Source organism: Rhinopithecus bieti, unplaced genomic scaffold (genome assembly GCF_001698545.2).
Source record: "Rhinopithecus bieti isolate Rb0 unplaced genomic scaffold, ASM169854v2 scaffold_110, whole genome shotgun sequence".
In the NCBI taxonomy this organism is placed as follows: Eukaryota; Metazoa; Chordata; class Mammalia; order Primates; family Cercopithecidae; genus Rhinopithecus; species Rhinopithecus bieti.
The window spans coordinates 3,208,790-3,230,410 of NW_016803311.1; the positions used below are offsets into that span (position 1 = coordinate 3,208,790).

General features: G+C 38.1%; 1 protein-coding gene and 1 long non-coding RNA gene across 4 annotated transcripts in view; one reads left to right on the plus strand and one right to left on the minus strand.

Moving 5' to 3' along the window:
- PTPRO (protein tyrosine phosphatase receptor type O) overlaps positions 1-21,621 on the plus strand; it is a 277,974-nt gene that overhangs the window by 194,477 nt on the left and 61,876 nt on the right. For all 3 annotated transcript variants that reach the window (XM_017873696.1, XM_017873688.1, XM_017873702.1), the window contains exons 9-12: positions 192-385; positions 3,592-3,703; positions 8,357-8,508; positions 9,685-9,805. In XM_017873696.1, coding sequence (XP_017729185.1) covers positions 192-385; positions 3,592-3,703; positions 8,357-8,508; positions 9,685-9,805 — 579 coding nt within the window. The remainder of the gene's footprint in view (positions 1-191; positions 386-3,591; positions 3,704-8,356; positions 8,509-9,684; positions 9,806-21,621) is intronic.
- Positions 1-21,621, minus strand: part of LOC108530684 (uncharacterized) — a 92,987-nt gene that overhangs the window by 26,176 nt on the left and 45,190 nt on the right. The window contains exons 2-3 of the long non-coding RNA XR_001885925.1: positions 8,981-9,130; positions 5,331-5,472 (exon numbers count right to left, since the gene is read on the minus strand). This is a non-coding gene — a long non-coding RNA (uncharacterized LOC108530684). The remainder of the gene's footprint in view (positions 1-5,330; positions 5,473-8,980; positions 9,131-21,621) is intronic.

Consider the following 21,621-nt stretch of genomic DNA (forward strand, 5'->3'; position numbering starts at 1 on the left):
AGGAAGAAAGGAAGCAAGGAAGGAAGGAAGGAAGGAAGGAAGGAAGGAAGGAAGGAAGGGAGGGAGGGAGGAAGGGATTGTATCAGAAGAGTGAAAATTTGGGTCATTAAATAGAAGTTTGAGGCCATTGCTAAGACAGTAAACATTCCTTCTTAACTTTATGTTTCTACCCCCTCCTCTCTTCTTTTTAGTTCCCACAGGAATAAAGGATTTAATGCTCTATCCCTTGGGTCCTACGGCAGTGGTTCTGAGCTGGACCAGACCTTATTTAGGCGTGTTCAGAAAATACGTGGTTGAAATGTTTTATTTCAATCCTGCTACAATGACATCAGAGTGGACAACCTACTATGAAATAGCAGCAACTGTCTCCTTAACTGCATCCGTGGTAATCTTCCCTTAACCAACTGTCACTCTTTCCTATGGGAACAGGCAAGCCTTTATGTACCAAATGTATCTTTAAAAAATTATCTATAAATTTGATTATTTTGTAAATGCACATAGTGTGTTAGTTCATTTTCACGTTGCTGATAAAGAAACACCCACGACTGAGCAATTTACAAAAGAAAGAAGTTTAATTGGACTTACAGTTCCACGTGGCTGGGGAAGCCTCACAATCACGACAGAAGGCAAGGAACAGCAGGTCACGTCTTACACAGATGGCAGCAAGCAAAGAGAGCTTGTGCAGGAAAACTCCGTCTTATAATAACCATCAGATCTCATGAGACTTACTCACTATCACAACAACGGCATGGGAAAGACATGCCCCCATGATTCAGTTACTTCCCACCAGGTCCCTCCCACAACAAGTGGGAATTCAAGATAAGATTTGGGTGGGAACACAACCAAACCATATTATTCTTCCCCTTGCCCCTCCGAAATCTCATGTCCTCACATTTCAAAACCAACCATGCCTTCCCAACAGTCCTGAAAAGTCTTTACTAATTAACTCGAAAGTGCACAGTCAAAAGTCTCATCTGAGACAAGGCAAGTCCCTTCCGCCTATGAGTCTGTAAAATCAAAACCAAGTTAGTTACTTCCTAGATACATTCGGGGTACAGGCATTGATACAGCTGTTCCAAATGGGAAACATTGACCAAAACAAAGAGGCTACAGGCCCTATGCAACTCCAAAATCCAGTGGGACAGTCAAATCTCAAAGCTCCAAAATCATCTCCTTTGACTCTATGTCTCACATCCAGGTCATGCTGATGCAACAGGTGCGTTCCTATGGTCTATGGGCAGTTCCAGTCCTGTGGCTTTGCAGCATATAACCCCCCTCCTGGCTGCATTCACAGGCTGGCATTGAGTGTCTGCAGCTTTTCCAGGTGCACAGTGCAAGCTGTCAGTGGGTCTACCACTCTGGGGTCTGGAGGATGGCGGCCCTCTTCTCACAGCTCCACTAGGCAGTACCCCAGTAGGGACTCTGTGTGGGGTCTCTGGCCCCACGTTTCCCTTCTACATTGCCCTAGCAGAGGTTCTCCATGAGGGCCCTGCGCTGCTGCAGCAAACTTTTGCCTGGGCATCCAAGTGTTTCCATACATTTTCTGAAATCTAAGTGGAGGTTCCCAAACCTCAATTCTTGACTCCTGTGCACCCGCAGTCTCAACACCACATGGAAGCTGCCAAGGCTTGGGGTTTGCACCCTCTGAAGCCACCACCTGATCTCTACGTTGGCCCCTTTCACCCATGGCTGGGATGCAGGGCATCAAGTTTCTAGGCTGCACACAGCACAGGGACCCTGGGCCTGGGCTGCGAAACCACTTTTTCTTCCTAGGCCTCCAGGCCTGTGATGGGAGGGGCTTCCATGAAGACCTCTGACCTGACCTGGAGACATTTTTCCCATTGTCTTGGGGATTAACATTCAGCTCCTCATTATTTATTCAAATTTCTGCAGCTAACTTGAATTTCTCCTCAGAAAATGGGATTTTCTTTTCTATCACATTGTCAAGTTGCAAATTAACTTTTATGCTCTGTTTACCTTTTAAAACTGAAAGCCTTTAACAGCACCAAGTCACCTCTTGAATGCTTTGCTGCTTAGAAATGTATTCTGCCAGATACCCTAAATCATCTCTCTTAAGTTCAAAGTTCCAAAATCCCTAAGGGAGGCACAAAATGCTGCCAGTATCTTTGCTAAAACATAACAAGAATCCCCTTTGCTCCAGCTCCTAACAAGTTCTTCATCCCTATCTGAGACCACCTCAGCCTAGATTTCATTGTCCATATCATTATCAGCATTTTGGTCAAAGCCATTCAACAAGTCTCTAGGGAGTTCCAAACTTTCCCACATTTTACTGTCTTCTGAGCCCTCCAGACTATTCCAACCTGTGCCTGTTACCCAGTTCCAAAGTCACTTCCACATTTTTGGGTATCTTCTCAGCAGCACCCCACTCTCAGTACCAATTTACTGTATTAGTTCATTTTCATGCTGCTGACAAAGACATATACAAGACTGGGCAATTTACAAAAGAAGGAGGTTTAATAGGGTTTACAGTTCCACGTGGCTGGGGAAGCCCCACAATCATGGCAGAAGGCAAAGAGGAGCAAGTCATGTCTTACATGGATGGTACCAAGGGAGAGAGCTTGTGCAGGAAAACGCCCCCTTATAATAACCATCAGATCTAATGAGACTTACTCACTATCATCAGAACAGCACGGAAAAGACCTGCCCCCATGATTCAGTTACCTTCCACCAGCTCCCTCCCACAACACGTGGGGAATTCAAGATGAGATTTGGGTGGGGATACAGCCAAACCATATCAGATAGGTATGGCTATTTTCAAAGTTTTTTCGTTGTTTTTGCTTTTAGGTTTTGAGATTCTCTTTTGTTTTGAGAGGGAGGGAAAGAGATAATTGTGTGAAGCTAGCAGTTATCTCTAATTGAATGTATTTGTTAATCAACATTTTTTCCTAAGCACAGAATAGAGCAATCAAGTGCTTATTGCTTCTCTCAGATCCTGGGGAGGAACACAAAGAGATTTCCCTTTAGTATTCAATAGTTAGTTTGACACTGCCTAATTTTAATGATGCCTCTTCATGGCATCCACAGATCAGTTAAATACCTCTAATGTCAGGCTTTTAGAGGATGGTTTTTAAGAAAACAGGTAAAAATTGCTCTTTCTGAAATTGAGATAATTTTGAAAAGTGTAGATTACCCATGGGCTATTCACAAAGTACACAGTTGCTCTCTACCCAGTTGAAGACTCTGAAGGACTCCTGTTCATGGTTTACCTTGAAAAAACACCGAGTTGTGAGAGGTTACTTGTCTTAGAAATAGGGAGAAATGTATGTACAGTCACTTATAAATAAGCACTATTTCATGTGTGTAATATTACGAAATTGCAAAATGAAACAACTATTGGAAATCTGTGGCTGTATATCTTTAAATCACTTTTAAAATTTATATTTTGTATTTTACTTTCTATCTCATTTCATTCTAGAAAGAATATTTTATTATAGTAAATTTAGGAACTACAAAAAGACAATATAAAGGAAAATTAAAATTACTCATTAATTTTTTATGAAAGTAACTCTACTCCAAAAATAGTACTTTCTCCCACAGTCTTTTGTCTCCTTGCTTGCTTTTCTCATTCAGAGAATAGCTAATCTGCTGCCAGCATGGTACTACAACTTCCGGGTTACCATGGTGACGTGGGGAGATCCAGAATTGAGCTGCTGTGACAGCTCTACCATCAGCTTCATAACAGGTGAGGCATGTGTGGGGAATGGTTCCACGAGGAGGGAGCATTATCCTGAGGAGTTACCAAGGTTCCAAATCTCTAGAAAGTGCCAGTCATTCACCCAGCACTGGTGAACATCAGTTTCATGGGAGATAATATTGATTCTGATCATTCATTATTTTGTTTAGTTGATAATCTTTGAAAATCAAAATACCATTTTTATTCTGAGTTACCACCATTGACTTATTTTATTTTGAGGCACTGACCTTGATGTACTCCCCAGCTGGGATTGATTAGAATAGAGATATGGCAGGCACAGCCATCAGCTTCACACTGCACAGTCAATGGATTTTACCTATATGATTATTATATTTGTTAGAGTGCCCCCACTTTCTTATTAATTAAGCCATTTTTAAAGTCATAGGCTGACTGCAGTAGGGTCCATTGTGGAAATAAAAAAATAGGGTTTAGAGACAGATAGATCTGGATTTGAATAGACCCTCCCACACACCACATATAACCTTGAGCACGTTAACGTTTCTAAACCTGTTTTTTTTAATGTGGAAAATGAGGATGATAATAGTATCAGTTGTCTGTTATTACAACTTCATTATTATATAAGCTACTTTGCAAAATACATGGCACAAAGTTTAAGCACTTAAAAAACGATTAGTCTTAGATCCTCGGAAACCTTAAATTATGTAGTTGCACCATCAGTAGTCAGAGATAGCAGTGAAAAGGGGAAATTCATCAAAGAAACACTAATCTTTGTTGTTTGAACTAAGACGTTTCAAGAAACTTTTATCAAACGACAAGGTTGTAATTACAGTTGTCCTGAGAAAACAGAGGAGAAAAATACTGCTTAGAAGAATAATTTTGGCAAACAGTTTCCTCAGTGGACATCTAGTTAACTCTGTTGAAATTTATCAGTGAAAAAAATTAGAAAGAAATCAATCATCTATGAATTCTTACACAATTAACTTCCATAAGCATGTCTCTTTTCTCTACTAGCCAATATCCAGAGCACCTTTTGTTCCAGATTTTAATAGTAATATTAGAGCATAAAAGTGAAAGAATACCCAAAAAGGAGAAAATAGCAATTACTTGGCAAGCGCTGTGTTAGGCGTTTACCTATATTGATAATCACATATTTAATTATAATTAAACTTCACTGTATCAATAATTCTTATATTCTTATAATTTAACTATACTGATATAAACGTTCTGAGAACGCTCTTTCCTTCTCACCACGACAGTTGTCTGGAAAAAGCCCAGATGTAACATCTCAACCTGGGACTGCTCATTTCTAGCTGTCAAACTTTGAGCAAATTATCTTAATGATTCTGGGCTTCTATTTTCTCACAGGTAGAACCCCCTAAAATGTCAGCTACATAGGCTCTAAAGCCTACTTGGAGACAACTGGGTAGTAGAGCAAAACTTAATATATTGCACACCACCTTGACAGTCTTTGCACTGTCTCTTAAGGGGGGCAAAAGAAATGAAATATTAATAGGATTTGGCTTTCTGGCTCGAGTGATTTAAAGTATGCCTTTCAAGATGGGAAACTGACTAGGATTCGGCATACTTCATAACAGTTTAAATGGACATAGCAAGCCTGGATTCATAAACTATGGTTAATAAACAAGCTACTTACCTGGTAAGCAGTCTGTTGTCTCCAATGTATTGATGTTGACGATTTTCTATCTTTTCCTGGGTCAAATAAATAAATGATGCCGAACCAGCAGTCTGTAGGTATTGTCTGAGCATAGTGACAGAGATGGTCTCAATTCTCACATCTATAAAATGGGTATAATAATAATAAATAAATAATAACAAATATCTCACAGTATGTGTGAGAATTAAATCATGTAACGTAAGTCACTATTATAATATATATGATAGATTATTATCATGTTTATACTTATTTTTTAAACCAGTTGAAAATTCTAGTAGGCTTTTTTTTATCTTCTTTTTTTTACATTTTACTTTAAATTCTGGGATGCATGTACAGAACATGCAGGTTTGTTACATAGATATACATATGCCATGGTGGTTTGCTGCACCTATCAACCTGTCATCTAGGTTTTAAGCCCCTCATACATTAGGTATTTGTCCTAATGCTCTCCCTCCCCTTGCCCTCCACCCCCCGACAGGCCTCATATAATGCTAATACTTATAACAAACATTCATAACTAGCTATGCTTTCAAAAATAATTATTCACTGAAGAATTTGTAATATATAAAGTAAAAACGCATGTGTGTGATGTTTTTTACCTTCTTATTTAAAGCAAATAAGAATCTCATGCTTAACTCTCCTATGCTTTAATTTTCCAAATTGTGTGGTATAAAAGGAAATAAGAACAAAATATTTGAATTAGGTGTGATTTATTAGGCACTCAAGTATACCATCTTTGTTAGGCAATTCAGTTGACTAGCCCTCAATCGTAGTAATTATGCTGAGGGGCCAAATTATTAATAAACAAATAGTGACATCTTGTGGCCTTCCAGCAATATGCTAGGTTTTAAAGCAACAACATGGAAATAAAAATCTGACATGTTGAGAGGAAAGATACATACTTCTGGGTTTGCAATTTTAAAGATGTTTCTTTTCCTCACTAAAATTGGAACATGAGACAATATCCTTCGAAGAAATATATGCATAGGTTCTTGTATATGATGAAATATGTTGGAATATATTAGGAGGTTATAAAGAAGCCAAGGTTATTTTCCTTTAGTAGAATATTCTGAAATATTATGTAGATTTGTGTTGTTAGATGAATTGTTGATCTTTCAAGATTTTATTGCTAAGCATGCTATATAAATGCTACTCCTATTTCACATGAAACAGAAATGCATTTTTACTTTATATATTACAAATTCTTCAGTGAATATTTTTTAAAGCATAGCTAGTTATGAATGTTTGTTGTAAGTATTAGCATCATATTAGGAGAAATGATTCTTTATAGAAATTTTCCAAAGATTTTAGTTGATATTGTGCTGTATCTCAGAATGGAACACCGACTGTCTTCAAACCAACGTACACATGGTATTTAAATTCAACTGCGTATTTGTTTTTTAAAATAATCAGAGTTAGCAGTTACTTTAAAAAGTATTTAAAATATGTTTTCAGAGCCTATATAGTATAAAGCTTGTGATGAATTCTCCTCCCTAGTTAGCAAATTTTTAATTTTTTTTTTTCTTTTTGGCTGGGCGTAGAAGCTCATGCCTGTAATCCCAGCACTTTGGGAGACCAAGATGGGCAGATTGCTTGAGCCAGGAGTTCGAGACCAGCCTAGGCAACATAGAAAGACCCCGGCTCTACAAAAAAATACAAAAATTAGCCGGGTATGTGGCTACAGGTACCTGTGGTCCTAGCTACTTGGTAAGCTGAGGCAGGAGGGATGCTTGAGCCTGGGAGGTCGAGGCTGCAGTGAGCCGAGATTGTGCCACTGCACTACCACTTGCGTGACAGAGTGAGACCCTGACTCAAAATAAAATAAAATAAAATAAATTAAAAGTAATTTTTTTTTTTTTTGAGACAGGGTCTTACTCTGTCACCCAGGCTGGAATGCAGTGGCAGGCTCATGGTTCACTGCAGCCTGGACGTCCTGGGCTCAAATAGTCCTACCCCCTCAGCCTCCCTAGTAGCTAGGACAACAGGGTGTGCCACCATGCCCGGCTGAATTTTGTAATTTTTTGTAGAGATGGGGTTTTGCTATGTGGCCCAGGCTGGTCTCCAACTCCTGGACTCAAGCGATCCACCTACCTCAGCTTCCTGAAATGCAGGGATTACAGGCATTCCCTGCTTAAATTTTTGAAAATTTAAATGTGTAAGATGATAAAGTAGCAAGCTCAGTGTTAGAATTTAGCTTTGAGGCAGGAGAATGGCGTAAACCCGGGAGGCGGAGGAGCTTGCAGTGAGCTTGAAATCTGCCACTGGCACCGCTCCAGCGCGGGGGCGGCGACAAGAGGCAAGCGACTGCGTCTCAAAAAAAGAAAAAGAAAAAAAAAAAGAAAACAAAACAAAAACTTGTTTCTTGCCCTTCTTTCCTCTCTCCGACGTCTACTGTACTCAGGCCAGCCCATTCTATTAGAGCCGTGTTTGCTTTCTGCAAAGCACTGGGCTAGAACACTGTCAATAATAACGTCTTGTTATTTTATGGAAGTAACATTTGTCTTCTATCCTACTTGTAGTACTATGATCTTCTATCTTTCTACCCTTGTATCTTACTGTTCTTTATTCCCATAAACGTCTTTGCTGCAAGTAAATAAAAGAGACTTAGTTTACAGGACTCTAAGTTTTTTAATCCTATTTGAATAATAACTCCACTGACGCCTATTAATATTAATTGGTTGATGTAACAAATATACCCAAATAAGTGAACTTTTTAGGAATTTTGTAATGGTGAAATTTATATAAAAGACTTTGATATCCTCAGGTACAGATGGGTCTGGGTGTCTTGTATCTTAGATTTACAAGACGTGGGATCCCATAAAACAAGTGACCATCCTGTATCACCGTCCTTCACTGTTAATGAGAGGTCCTGAAGTTACCAGGACTATCGTGTGCTGTGAATTCTAATTCGCTAAGTTGACTCTATGTAGGATTTCATGCTCTACTAGTAAGTAATTTATTTATCTGTCTATTATGCTAAATTGTGCCTTGTTTCTCCCTTGTAGCCCCAGTGGCTCCAGAAATCACTTCTGTGGAATATTTCAACAGTCTGTTATATATCAGTTGGACATATGGGGATGATACAACAGACTTGTCCCATTCTAGAATGCTTCACTGGATGGTTGTTGCAGAAGGAAAAAAGAAAATTAAAAAGAGTGTATGTTTCTTTGAATGCCAGTATTGGGTGTCTGTAAATTTAGTTTTATGAACTATTGAAAACCACTAAGCAATCATTTATTGACGCATCAAATGTTTGCAAGCCAGTTGTCTGTTTTAGGCTCTGGAGATAAGACAGTGAACAAAAGTTAAATTCTTCCTCTCATAGAGCTTACCATTTAATCTTTAACAATGAGCTGTAAGAGCTGCAACTATTGATTTCATTTATATTTAGAATTATGATTTCAGCTTTTCCTTCAGGATGCCAAACATTTTCAAGAAAACTACAATTAGCATATTTCCGATTTTTTCCCATATATCACCAACACCTAAAGATTTGGGGACTTTGGGACTACTGATTTCTTTTCTCCAAAATATGCTTTTTGATGTTTGTTGATTAGGGTACAGACTAAACTACTGTAATAAAGAAACAAACAAAAGAAGAGTGGCTCAAACAAAATAGAAGTTTATACCTCTCCCATTAAAGCACAGGACTAACCGGGCACTTCTGCTTTAAGGGGTCGTCCAGGGAGGCAAATTCTGTTTTGCTGTTCCATCTGCCACTATGCATAGTCCTTGTCTCTAGAGAGGAACCTTTATCATCATTACCTCCATGTTCCAGCCTGTAGGAAGGAGAAAAGAAAAGGGAGGATGTGGGAGCCCAGCACTTACAGGATATGAACTGAACTATAAGTTGTCCATGTGACTTCTACTTACAATCCACTGATCAGAACTAGGTCATATCGTCCCCTCTAGCTGTAGGAGAAGATGAGAAATAACAATGGCCCTTAGGTAGGAAGCCACACGTCTACAGATATGAGTAGGTTTCTTTTGAACTTCTTAGAATGTACGTATCAGTAGCAACTCAGTAATTTTCTCTTCTAAAACCTCTTATGAATATATGAGAAAATGTCAGAATGAGATCCATTCCAAAAAAGGGAATTAATCACAAAATTGTTCTGATGTATATAATGCATTGTTAAGGCTACCTTGCATTGGGCCCAGCTGAGGAATTTATAAAATTTTCAGAAGATATAATGTATCTATAATACAATAAATCGCAGAGTGCAGCATAGAACAGAGAGGGAATGTGTCTGCTATAGTCCTTTAGTTTTTTGGGGTGGTGCACTGACTCATTCACGAAAAGTTTAAACCCTCGATTTTGATGATCTTGCAGGTAACACGCAATGTCATGACTGCAATTCTCAGCTTGCCTCCAGGCGACATCTACAACCTCTCAGTAACTGCTTGTACTGAAAGAGGAAGTAATACCTCCATGCTCCGCCTTGTCAAGCTAGGTAAGAAGAGGACACAGAGATGGGTGTGAAATAATCATGTTGGGAGAACTAATGTTTGCATCATTTGATTCAGCAAGAGCTCCTCAATTCAATGAAATAACAGAAAAATGGCTAATTTTTATGAGTAGAAAATAGACATTCGTATTAGCAAAAGAGTATGTTCAACTTGGTACAAGTTTCTGTGAGTGGGATGTATACTGTTCTGGGAAACGGTGGTGTTCACTATTCTTGGTAAGGTTAAAGAAACCAGGTAGTCATAGAATTTTGGAGATGGAAGCACATTAGAGATTATCTAACGCAGTGTTCACAACCCTATAAGACAACATTCTATTTTCATATTAATATTATGTAGGCCGGGCGCGGTGGCTCAAGCCTGTAATCCCAGCACTTTGGGAGGCCGAGACGGGCGGATCACGAAGTCAGGAGATCGAGAGCATCCTGGCTAACACGGTGAAACCTCATCTCTACTAAAAAAATACAAAAAACTAGCCGGGCGAGGTGATAGGCGCCTGTAGTCCCAGCTACTCGGGAGGCTGAGGCAGGAGAATGGCATAAACCCGGGAGGCGGAGCTTGCAGTGAGCTGAGATCTGGCCACTGCACTCCAGCCTGAGCAACAGAGCCAGACTCCGTCTCAAAAAAAACAAAAAAAAATTACGTAATACCCTCTTTATTATCTTAAATAGTAACGGATTTAAAAATCTACATATTGATTTTTTAAAGTTTATATAGTTTCCTAACTCTAGTATACAATCAAGACAAAAAGAAACTAATTTATAATAAAATAATATGGATTCCCTATGTATATGTTCAGACACAACTACTCTAAAAGACATAATGAAATTACCTGATGCCTGGATATAATTAAAATGAATAAGTTGGGGTTATAAGAAATAAAAGATCACTAGTCTTTTATATAAGAAGTATAAAATAAGCTAAGAAATGAACAATTTAACATAAATTAATTAATAACAAATAACTAAACAAGCATAGATAACAGGTAGATCCTAGAATAAAAACTAGAGTTAAGATAAGTACTAAAAGATGAGATATATTGTCATATAATGAGAGAAAGATGGAAATAATTTTAATTAAAGTAGGGACAACACACCAAAAGTTTATAAATGGCAGCACAGAAGCAAGCTGGCTTCACTCCCCTCTACCCAACGGAAAACCAAAAGCAAATATACAGCTCTGAGATTTTCACCAGCAACAACCCAGAACTCAAATACGAGAATGAAACAGATTCCAGAGCCGTAGAGAAGTGAAAAAGCTCTGGGCAGATGGTAGGAGAATCAGGCTTCCACATTCATGACACCTCCCCCGCGATTCTGCCTGGCAACAAGTGTGCAGAAAATCTTCTGCCAACTCATGTTTCTACACTGGAAAAAGTGAGGTTGAGGTAGTCAACTAGTTTCCCCACTATGTTGTGTTCCCCTGGCAGGAAATCTGTCCTTGCCTTAAGCCACAGGAAACATCGTGACTGCCTGAAAGGAGAAATAGCTTGAGGATAGGCAGAAACAAAGAGGTGAGGTGGAACTACCATTCCCAGTCCCAGCAACTCTGCTCTGTAACTTGGCCAAAGGAGACACCAAATCAGAGTGGCTGTTCAGCAGCACCATACTGTAGGAGGTATATTTCACAGGTCCCTTGGGCAGGAGCCCCCCAGCCAACTTTGACACACTGCCAGGATAATTCCTTTAAGACCTTTCCTTCTCAGGACAGGCAGAGCCAAGGCAAATCTGGATTTAAGGTGCCACCTAGAGCTGACATGTAGGCAGTGATCTAGTGGTAAAGATTTGCTGAGCAAATATAGCCAATAAAGACACAACAAGGCAAGGCAGACATAGGAAAGTGGACTAAATAGTTAATTCTTTAATGCAAAGACATAGATCTATGCCCATAAGAAACAACATCAAACAGGGAACTGTGACCCCCCTCCCAGAAAAGGACAAAGCAAAAATCCAATGACTGACCCTAACAAGATGGTGATTTGTGAGCTCTCTGAACAAGAATTCAAAATCCAGTTTAAGGAAAATCAGTGATGTCCAGGAAAACACAGAAAAGCAATTCAGAAATTTATCAGAGAAATTTTTTAATCAAACAGAATCTTGGTACTGGGAAATATGTTTGCTGAGCTGAAAAACTCATCACAGCAGAATGGACAAAGGAGAGGAACGATTCAGGAAGCTCAAAGCCTATTTGAAAATACACCATTAGAGGAGCAAAAAGAAAAATAAGACTGAAAGTAGTGAAGTCTGCCTGTAAGACATATAAAAAAGGCCGGGCAAGGTGGCTCATGCCTGTATCCCAGCACTTTGGGAGGCTGAGGCGGGTGGATCACGAGATCAGGAGATCGAGACCATCCTGGCTAACCCGGTGAAACCCCGTCTCTACTAAAAAAATACAAAAAAACTAGCTGGGCGAGGTGGCGGGCACCTGTAGTCCCAGCTACTCAGGAGGCTGAGGCAGGAGAATGGCGTAAACCTGGGAGGTGGAGCTTGCAGTGAGCTGAGATCGCGCCACTGCACTCCAGCCTGGGTGACAGAGCGAGACTCTGTCTCAACAACAACAACAAAAAAAACCTTAAAAGATCAAACATAAGAATTATTAGTATTCAAGGGGGAGCTGAGCAAGGAAGTTTACTCAAAGAAATAATAATAGAAAACATTCCAAAACGTGAGAAAGATATAATTAGCCAGGTTCAGGAGGGTCTGAGAATACCAAACAGATACCACTCAAATAAGATCATCCCAAAGCAGATAATAATAAAACTCTCAAAGGTCAAAAACAAAGAGAAGGTCCTGAAAGCATCAAGAGAAAAGGAGCAAATAACAGGTAAACAAGCTGCAATTCATCTGGCAACAAACTGTACACGCTATGAGGAAGAACATTTTCACAGTGCTCAAAGAAAAAACTGCCATCCAAGAATAATGTATCCAGCAAAATTGTCCTTCAAATATGAAGGAAAGATAAAGTATTTCTCAGAAAAACAAAAGATGAAAGAATTCACCACTACTAGACCTGTCGTACAAGAAATGCAAGAGAGTTATTCAATCTGAGAGAAAAGATGCATGTAAAAGAAAACTTTTCAAGGTATTAGACCTTTGGGAAAATTAAATCCATGGACCAACCCACGATGTTCTATTACTGTAATTGAGGTGTACAATCCATCCATAACTCTGTTATAAAGCCCAAAAGACAAACCTTTTAAAAACAATAATAGCTACAGCAACCTGTTAAGAGACAGGTAATGTAAAGCATGTAAACTGAGGCAACAAAGTCAAAATTGGGGGGTGGAGAGAAATGAAGTTAAAAGGTAAATTTTTGGGTGTGGTGGTTTTGCTTTTGTTTCTATTCTTTTGCTCATGATCTAAGATAACTCGTCATCTCTTTAAAGTAACTTGTTATGGCCAGGCATGGTGGCTCATGCCTGTAATCCAGCACTTTGGGAGGTCAAGGTTGGTGAATTGCTTGAGCCCAGGAATTCAAGACCTCATCTCTACTTAAAAAAAAAAAAAAAAAAAAGCTGAGTATAGTGACACATGCCTGTGGTCCCAGCTACTTGGGAGGCTGAGGCAGGAGGATCACTTTAGCCCAGAGGTTGAGGCTGCAGTGAGCTGTGATTGTAACACTGCTGCACTCCAGCCTGTGTGACAGAGCAAGACCCCCATCTTAAAAATAAGTAAATAAATAAATAAACTTGTTATATCTATAAGATTTTTTATAAGCCTTGTGGTAACCACAGCACAAAATCATATAATCAGTGAATTAAAAATAAAAAACAACAAATTAATACATAGCACTTAATAATCACTTAACCACAAAGAATGAAAGGAAAAGACGATTCTCAAAACAACCTGAAAACAGGCAACAAAATGGCAGTAGTAAATCTGTACTTAGCAGTAATAACACTGGATGTAAATGGCCTCAATTCTCAATTAAAAGTCACAGTGTGGATGAATGGATAAAAAAATAAGACCCAACTATATGTTGCCTTTAAGAAACCCACTTCACCTGTAAAGACACACAGGGACTGAAAGTGAAGGGGTGGAAAAAGATATTCCATGCAACTGGAAAACAAGCAAAAAGACAGATGTAGCTATGCTTATGTTAGATAAAATAGGCCACAAATCTAAAATTGTAAAAACAGACAAAGAGGGTTACTATATGATAAAGAGATCAGTTTAGCAAGAGGATATAACAACTATAAATGTCTACGCACCCAACACTGGAGCTCCTAAGTATATAAAGTAAACATTAAGTGATCTAAAGGAACAGATAGACTTGATTACAATGATAGTAGGGGACTTCACCACCCCACTCTCAGTAACATATAGATCATCCAACAGAATATCAATGAAGAAACAACAGAGTTAAACTACACATGAGACCTGATAGGCCTAATAGACATTTAAAGAACATTTCACCCAACTGCTAGAGAATACACATTGTTTTAACTGCACATGGAACATTCTCTAGAATATATCATATCTTAGGACACAAAACAAGTCCCAACAAATTCAAAAAGTAGAAATCATATCAAGTATATTTTCTGACCACAATGGAATAAGACTAGAAAGTGATAACAAGAGAAACCTCAAAAAACACACAAACACATGGGAATTGAACACATTCCTGAACAACAAATGAGTCAATGAAGAAATTAAGAAAAGAATTTTTAAAATTCTTGAGACAAATGAAAATGAAAATACAACATACCAAAATCTGTGGAATATAGCAAAAGCCATAGTATGAGGGAATTTTCTAGCAATAAATGCCCTTAATATAAAAAAGTAAAAAGTTCAAATGCACAACCTAATGATGCACCTGAAGGAACTAAAAAGCAAAAGCAAACCAAATACTAAATTAGTAGAAGGAAAAAAATATAAATGTCAGAGCAGGTAAATGAAATTGAGACTAAAAATAAATACAGAAGATCAACATAACAAAAGTTGGTTATTTAAAAGATAAAATCAACAAACCTTTGGCTAGATTGAGAAAAAAAGAGAGAAGACCCAAAGAAATAAAATCAGAAACAAAAAAGTAGACATAACAAGAGACCTCATAAATACAAAGAATCATTAGAGACTACTATGAACAACTATAAACCAACAAATTGGAAAACTAGAAGAAATGAATAAACTCCTGAACATACCTAACGAGATTGAACCATTAAGAAAGAGAAAACCTTAACAAACCAATAATGAGCAATGAGATGAAAGTCATAATAAAGTCTCCTACCAAAGAAAGCCCAGGTCCTGATGGCTTGACCCATGAATTTCACCAGACACTTAAAGAACTAATGCCAATCCTGCTCAAACTCTTCAAAAAAGTTGAATAGGAAGGAATACTTCCAAATTCATTCTGTAAGATAATATGCCAAGAAAAATAATAGGCTGTGGATGAGGAAAAACAGATACTTTAACATTCTTGCAAATGAACTGGATCTTTTTGTGTAGTGTAATGTCAAAATAATTCTTTATAGTATGACATACAACTGGAAAGTGACTGTGTAACACAAAACACATCTTCTACATTCAAAAATTGACCATTTATTGCAGTATACATTTAGTTTCTGATACTTATAGGGAAACTTGAAGACAGTATCCTAAAATCTGCCACAGACAATGGAGGATAGATTGACACAAAGTTGTGTGGTAGACCTTTAGAGGCAGTATGACTGAAAGAGTGGCAACTCAAAATTAAATGCATAATTTCAATATGTAATTTTCACAGCAGAGATTTTATAATTTCCATATTTCAGAAATTAAGTCTATCAAATGGTAATAAAAGTGTTTTCCATATAGTCAATGCAATTTAGTAAGATCATTTCTTAAGATGTCTGCTAATTTTTGCGTCTGAATCTGTTCATAGCAGTCTCACGTCATCTCTGTTATTACATGTGTTCATATTAGCAGCTGTAAGTAACGACTAATTCATGGTTGTTTTATTATATACCTTAAATACCATAAGTAGCATTGTTGACAGTGATGTACTTTTAGAAAACTTTCAGAAAATCTGAAAAGCAAAAAATACGATCTTTCCTCAATTTACCCAGTAATTGCATTTCTCCAGAACTCAATGCATAAGTCACTGAGTCTTAAATTTCTTTGTCTCATATTTGCCATGACAAAAACCAAGCTTTTGTGCTGAAATACTTTAAAATCGTATAGGTAATTTGGAAATATGTGATGTATTGATTCGACACTATGGAAGTCAAAATTATATTATTGAATAATTTATAATTTTAAATACTATCTTAATTTGATTTAAATATGCCTTTTCATGACAACTTTCTTCTAAATTATTTTACTTAATTCCTTTTTAAAAACTTTCAATACTATGTAGTGAAGTACTTGCAATTTACAAATTGTGGATTTTCGCTGGTGTGACATTTGAAAGTTATGTGGGTTGTGGGACATGGGACAATTTTTCATTTGGTGTCCTCTTAATAATTCCAGGACAGCTAGCATTTCTAAGTCCTGACCACAAAAGAACAGCTAGCTAATTCCCTCTGTTGTGACTAATAAACATTCCTCCAAACTTCCAAACACCCTCAAGGGGGCGCTAGTGCTCCATTTGAGGATCAAGGGTAGCCTCTTACCTTTCCTGCACTGAAGGCAATCAGTTCTTCCTCCCTTGTGGTCTATACTTAAATTCTACGAATGTGGAGAGCACCAACTTCCAACTTTGCATAATCTTTCTATTAAGAAAAAAGTTGCCTGTGTACCAATTCCAACCATTATCTCTAACTCTGTCCTCTGTGGGTGTAAAGGATCATTCAAAAACTCATTTCCAGGTAACTGTAATTACTTGAAAACTGTGCTCACATTCCCAACGTCTTCCTTTTTCCAAGCTTTACTATTACAGGAAGCTGTTAAGTGTTTCTCAGGTCCTAGCAGCTTTCTCCAACTCATTTGGTTTTTCAGTCTCCCTTAAAATTTAAGTTCAGAGGTGGTCTTATCAAAGCAGCATTTCGTGGGCCTATTGGATACTTCACTGAAATTTCTATGTGACATCATAGTCTATGGTGCTTCAAGAATACAAGTCAAAGTCATGAACTGGTACAATTGTATCTACATAGGACTGTGAGTTAAAACCATGATAGTTTCCCAAACTTATCAAAATGTTTGGAGTCTCCATGTCTCCCTGATAACAAAATGGACTATGTAAACCAGCTTGGAAAATTTCTTTAAACTTTACAAGAAGGAAAGGTGAGTTTTCATGGAAATTATTTCTAGTTAATATAACCCTTAGAATCAATAAGCTTTTTCTTATTGGTATCTTAAATATCAAATGGAATATTGTTTCTATGTTATTCCTCTCTGTAGACAAGGCAATCTGTATATGATGTGCCTTTCTTATTTTCTTGAAAACAAACAATGTTGGTTTTTATCCTTTGGTCAAAAGATCTGTTCTACTAATCATGTTATTGTGCGTATAAGCCCTTTCCATTTTGTATAACACAATGCCTGAACACGTATAACTGCTTAACAGATACTGTTGAATGAATTGAAATTGTGGACCTCAGAACATAGTATGCCAGTTAATATTTAATCAGAACAAGTTTCACCTTTCAGAGAAGTGAAATAATATCTTGCTTTAGTGGTACCTGAATTGCAGGTTGTGTGTGTGTATGTGTGTGTGTGTTTTAACAGAACTTTCATTCTAGTTGTTTTATGTTTCTTCACAGCATTCATTTTGATATATATAGAAGTCATAGTCATTCTCCTTTAGGGAAAAATACAACTTTGGCACATAGATTTTTCAGAGCATGTTTGAATCAGAATGCCGTTGTTAAAGCTAGGGCCAAAATAGGTTGGACTAACCTGCAGTGCAATTTATCTGTAATAAAGGCCCCTTTAGAATGCCTCTGAATGACTCCTGTGTCATGGAGGATAGGTCCTGCCTCTATGGAAAGAAACCAAACTACCGATGAGTCCAGTGTCATATAAATTAATCCAAGATGTCATGTGCAAGGATAGAAAGCCCTCAAAACAGTTGCCAATAATCCTTGATATTGTATCATCAATAAACATCCACAAAAAGACATGCACCAATAATGATGCCTTTCCCAGGATGTTGAACCAACCATCCCATTAGGAATTTTAGGTTGCCAGCAGTTTCATGATACTTTGGTGGTATGTGATGACAGGTCACTTGGCAGTCAGTCATTACAAATATCAATCAAATCTGCCTCTAGGACTTGTCATTTTACAAGAACTCATTGGTCTGCATATGACTGTGGCTTCAACCAGTAACCAATCATATTTCTAGTCTTAGTGAATCAACCTGGATCCCTGATCCAACTTTAAGAGGACTTGCTAAGTCTACATAAGTCTACAAAAAAGAAAAAGAAAGGAAAAAAAAAAAAAAGAATGAGACGTGTTGGACACGTGACAAATAGTTCTCTGGTAATAGAATATCCATTCATCAATCCATTTAACTAATACATATTGAGAACCTTCTAAGTACTACTCAGATGCCAGACTACTTGTGGTAGTAGTGATGGTAATGAACCCAGAGTGCTACTTTCACTTTCTGTTCACAAGGAGCTTATGATCTAGTGAAGGAGAAGATGGTAGTAAGTGCTGTACAGTGCTCTGCAACAGGGAAATGTGGTGCAGAATGACTATGTGGTCAAAGCTTTCTTTGAGAAAGCCATGGATGATAACAAGAAGAACCAGCCACGAAAAGGCCAAGAAGGAGGATGCCAGGCAGAGGGAAAAGGCAGGCCCGAGTATAGGTCTTTGAAGGCATGCAGTTGGAATATTATTTTCAGAGTAATGAAGGGACATTTAGAGGACTTAAATAATCCGATTTATATTTAAAACAATCCCTCTGGTTGCTTAATGAGAAAGGGATTACTGTATCAACAATGAAAGTAGGGGAACTGATTAAGGGGCTATTTGTGCCAGCTTTAAAAATAATATTCTAATTCAAAGAGGTTGCAAGAGTAACTGTAGTAACTTTGACTACAGTGATTGTAATGGAGATGAAGAGAAGTGGACAGAATTCAGGAGCTCTTTTGGAGGTTGTATCCACAGAACGTTCTGATAGGGCAGAAACAGGAAGTGAGAGAAAGGGAAATTAATGACTCCCAGGCTTCACTCTTGAGCAACTAGGACGAATGGTGGCGCAATTCACTGAGATTGAGATGACTAGTAAAACTACAGGAGGAGGACATTTAAGGATTCTTCTTTGGATGCAAAAAAAAATTTTTTTTAATGATTATTGGATATCCTGGTGCAGATGTGAAGGCCAGGGGAGAATTCTGGGCTGGACATATAAATTTGGAAGTGTCTGGATGAAATCACCAAGTAGTAAGTAAAGATAGAGAAGAAAAGAGAAGTCCTGGATTGAGTCTGGAAGAACCACTCCAGCAGTTAGAAATTCAGCTTAGCAGGAAGAATCAGAAAGAGAGAGTGGAAAGGAAAAGCTAAGGAGGTCAGAGAAAACAAAACAAAACAAAAAAACCAGAATTGCACACCACTGTCATCAAATTTCTGCTTTATCCTGACCGCAGACATGTTTAAGCACGTTCAAGATAAGGAATCATATAACTTTAGTGCCAGTAGAGCTCTTGGAGATAATTCAGTACTGTGTCCTCATTTGAACAAGCTGGCGTTTAGAGAAATGTGACACGCTTTATCCATTGTTAGGTCTTGGTCCAGAAACAGTCATTTCGTACTTTTATCCATCTGCTCCTTCTATTTTCTAGACTGAGGTGTGGTCTTTTTCCTACAAACTTCATTTTTCTATTAAAACATTTCACAAAACAGGGAGGAGTCTCATACCCACTTTTGTGACTTTCTGTTCCTCTTTCGGAGTTTGATCTTAGGGACATTGGCTTGATTTTCTTAATCTCAATCATAGAAACTTTTATAGAGATTAGAAATCTTTAAAACATAATTTGGCTATGGACAAGGAAAAAATCAAAATACTTTGAAATGTTAAGTATTTGGGGAATAGTAGGCTTTTTCTCTCTGACTCTCTCAAATACGGATATAGATATAGATATATAGAAATCTGTAGGCCACCAGTCAGCTAGAAAGAAGCTGATAAAATGCTTAAGGTCTTATACTTAAAAAAAAAAAGTTATTCATCTTGTAAATCAGCAAATATTGAATATTTATTTAGCATTTACTATATGCCACACCCTCTTCTTGGTTCTGAGCGCACAGAAATGAACAAAACTGACAAAAATGTCAACTCTCATTCTAATGGAGAAAAGGAGATGATAAACATAAATATAAGAATGTTAAATGGCGATAAGTGTCATGGAGAAAAGTGAAAGAGGAAAAGAGGATAGGAAGTGCTATGGGGGATGGGTGCTATTTTTGTGGGGAGTAGAATAAGTGTCACTGTGAAGGGATGTTTGAGTCAGAGGCTAAAGGAAATGAGGGAGTAAGCCAAAGAGATCCCTGGGATGAGATTCTGTAGGCAGAGGGAACCACAGGTGCACAGCTCTGGAGGCAGTAGTGTTCCTGGCAAGTTCGAGGAAAGGCAAGCAGGCAGTGTGGCTGGAGTGGAACAAACAAAGTGGAGAGTTGTAGAAATTGGGCAGAGAGGTAGCAAGGGAACAGAGCATGTAGGGTCGTTGAAAAGACACTTTCCTGTGAGTGAGATGATTCTCCATTGCATGCTTTAAGCAGAGGCGCATAACCTAATGGGTTGCACTGTGTCACTCTGGTGATAATAGATTGTTCAGGGCAAGGATAAGGACAGGAGGGAACCAATTAGGTAATATGACCATACATCCCTCTTGCCTTAGCCAATACCACTTTACACTTCTTATGGATTAGTTAAAAGGCAGTAATCCTCTTTAAGATTTGGGGTAAGGCTTTTCTGCCCCAAAAATGTTCCCGTGTGGACACTTCCGATAAATTACATGGTCACCTTCAAGTTTAAAGAACATTGAGTCTGTCCAGATAAGAGATTATACTTGTTTAGGTCAGACTAGGAACCACACAGGAGATGAAAAGTGGTCAGATTCAAAACTTATTTTGAAGGTGTTGCTGAGAGAATCTGCTGATGGACTTAGATGTTGTCTATGAATGAATAAAAGAAGCCTAGAGACCCACCAAGATTTGGGGCCTGAGCAATTGGAAAGACAGAGGTTTTATTTATTACTTGGAAAAGGTTATGGGAGAGGTTGGTTTGGGGGCAATGTCAGAAATTCAGGTCTGGATGGGCCAACACTTTGAAGGTTCCTGTGAAACCATTAAATAACAAATACTGAGCAGGCAGTTAGACAAAGGGGCTTGGATTCAGTGAAGACTTCAGGACTGAAAATATAAATTTGAGTGTAGGAAGGAGACAGATGTGATGAGTTAACAAAGACTCAATAAAGAAAAAATAATGCTATCCAGGAACTAAGCCCTGGGCCATTCCAACTTTAAGATGTGGAGATGTGAGTAAAAACCAGCAAAAGAGACTGAGGAGCCAGGGAAGCAAGGAAAAGCACAGAAAAGTGTCCTGTCCCAGGAGCCAAGGGAAGAGAGCGCCTCAGTGAATGGAGATTGCCCAGGTCAAACCTGTGAAAAAATCTGGTAAGATGAGGAATGAGAATTGACCACCGATTTTAGCAACCCAGAAGTCACTGGTGATTTTGAGAAGGGGCATTTGGGTGCCATGGTGACAGAAAAAAAATCTAATTAAAAGATGTTCAAAGAGAATGAAAGGAGAAAACCATGAAATAGCTAGAATAACAAAACCTTTGAGGATTATATTATAAAGGGAAGGAGAGAAAATGCACAGGAGCTAAAGGATAGAAGAATCCAAGAGATTTTGTTAGTTTTTTGTTTTATTTTAT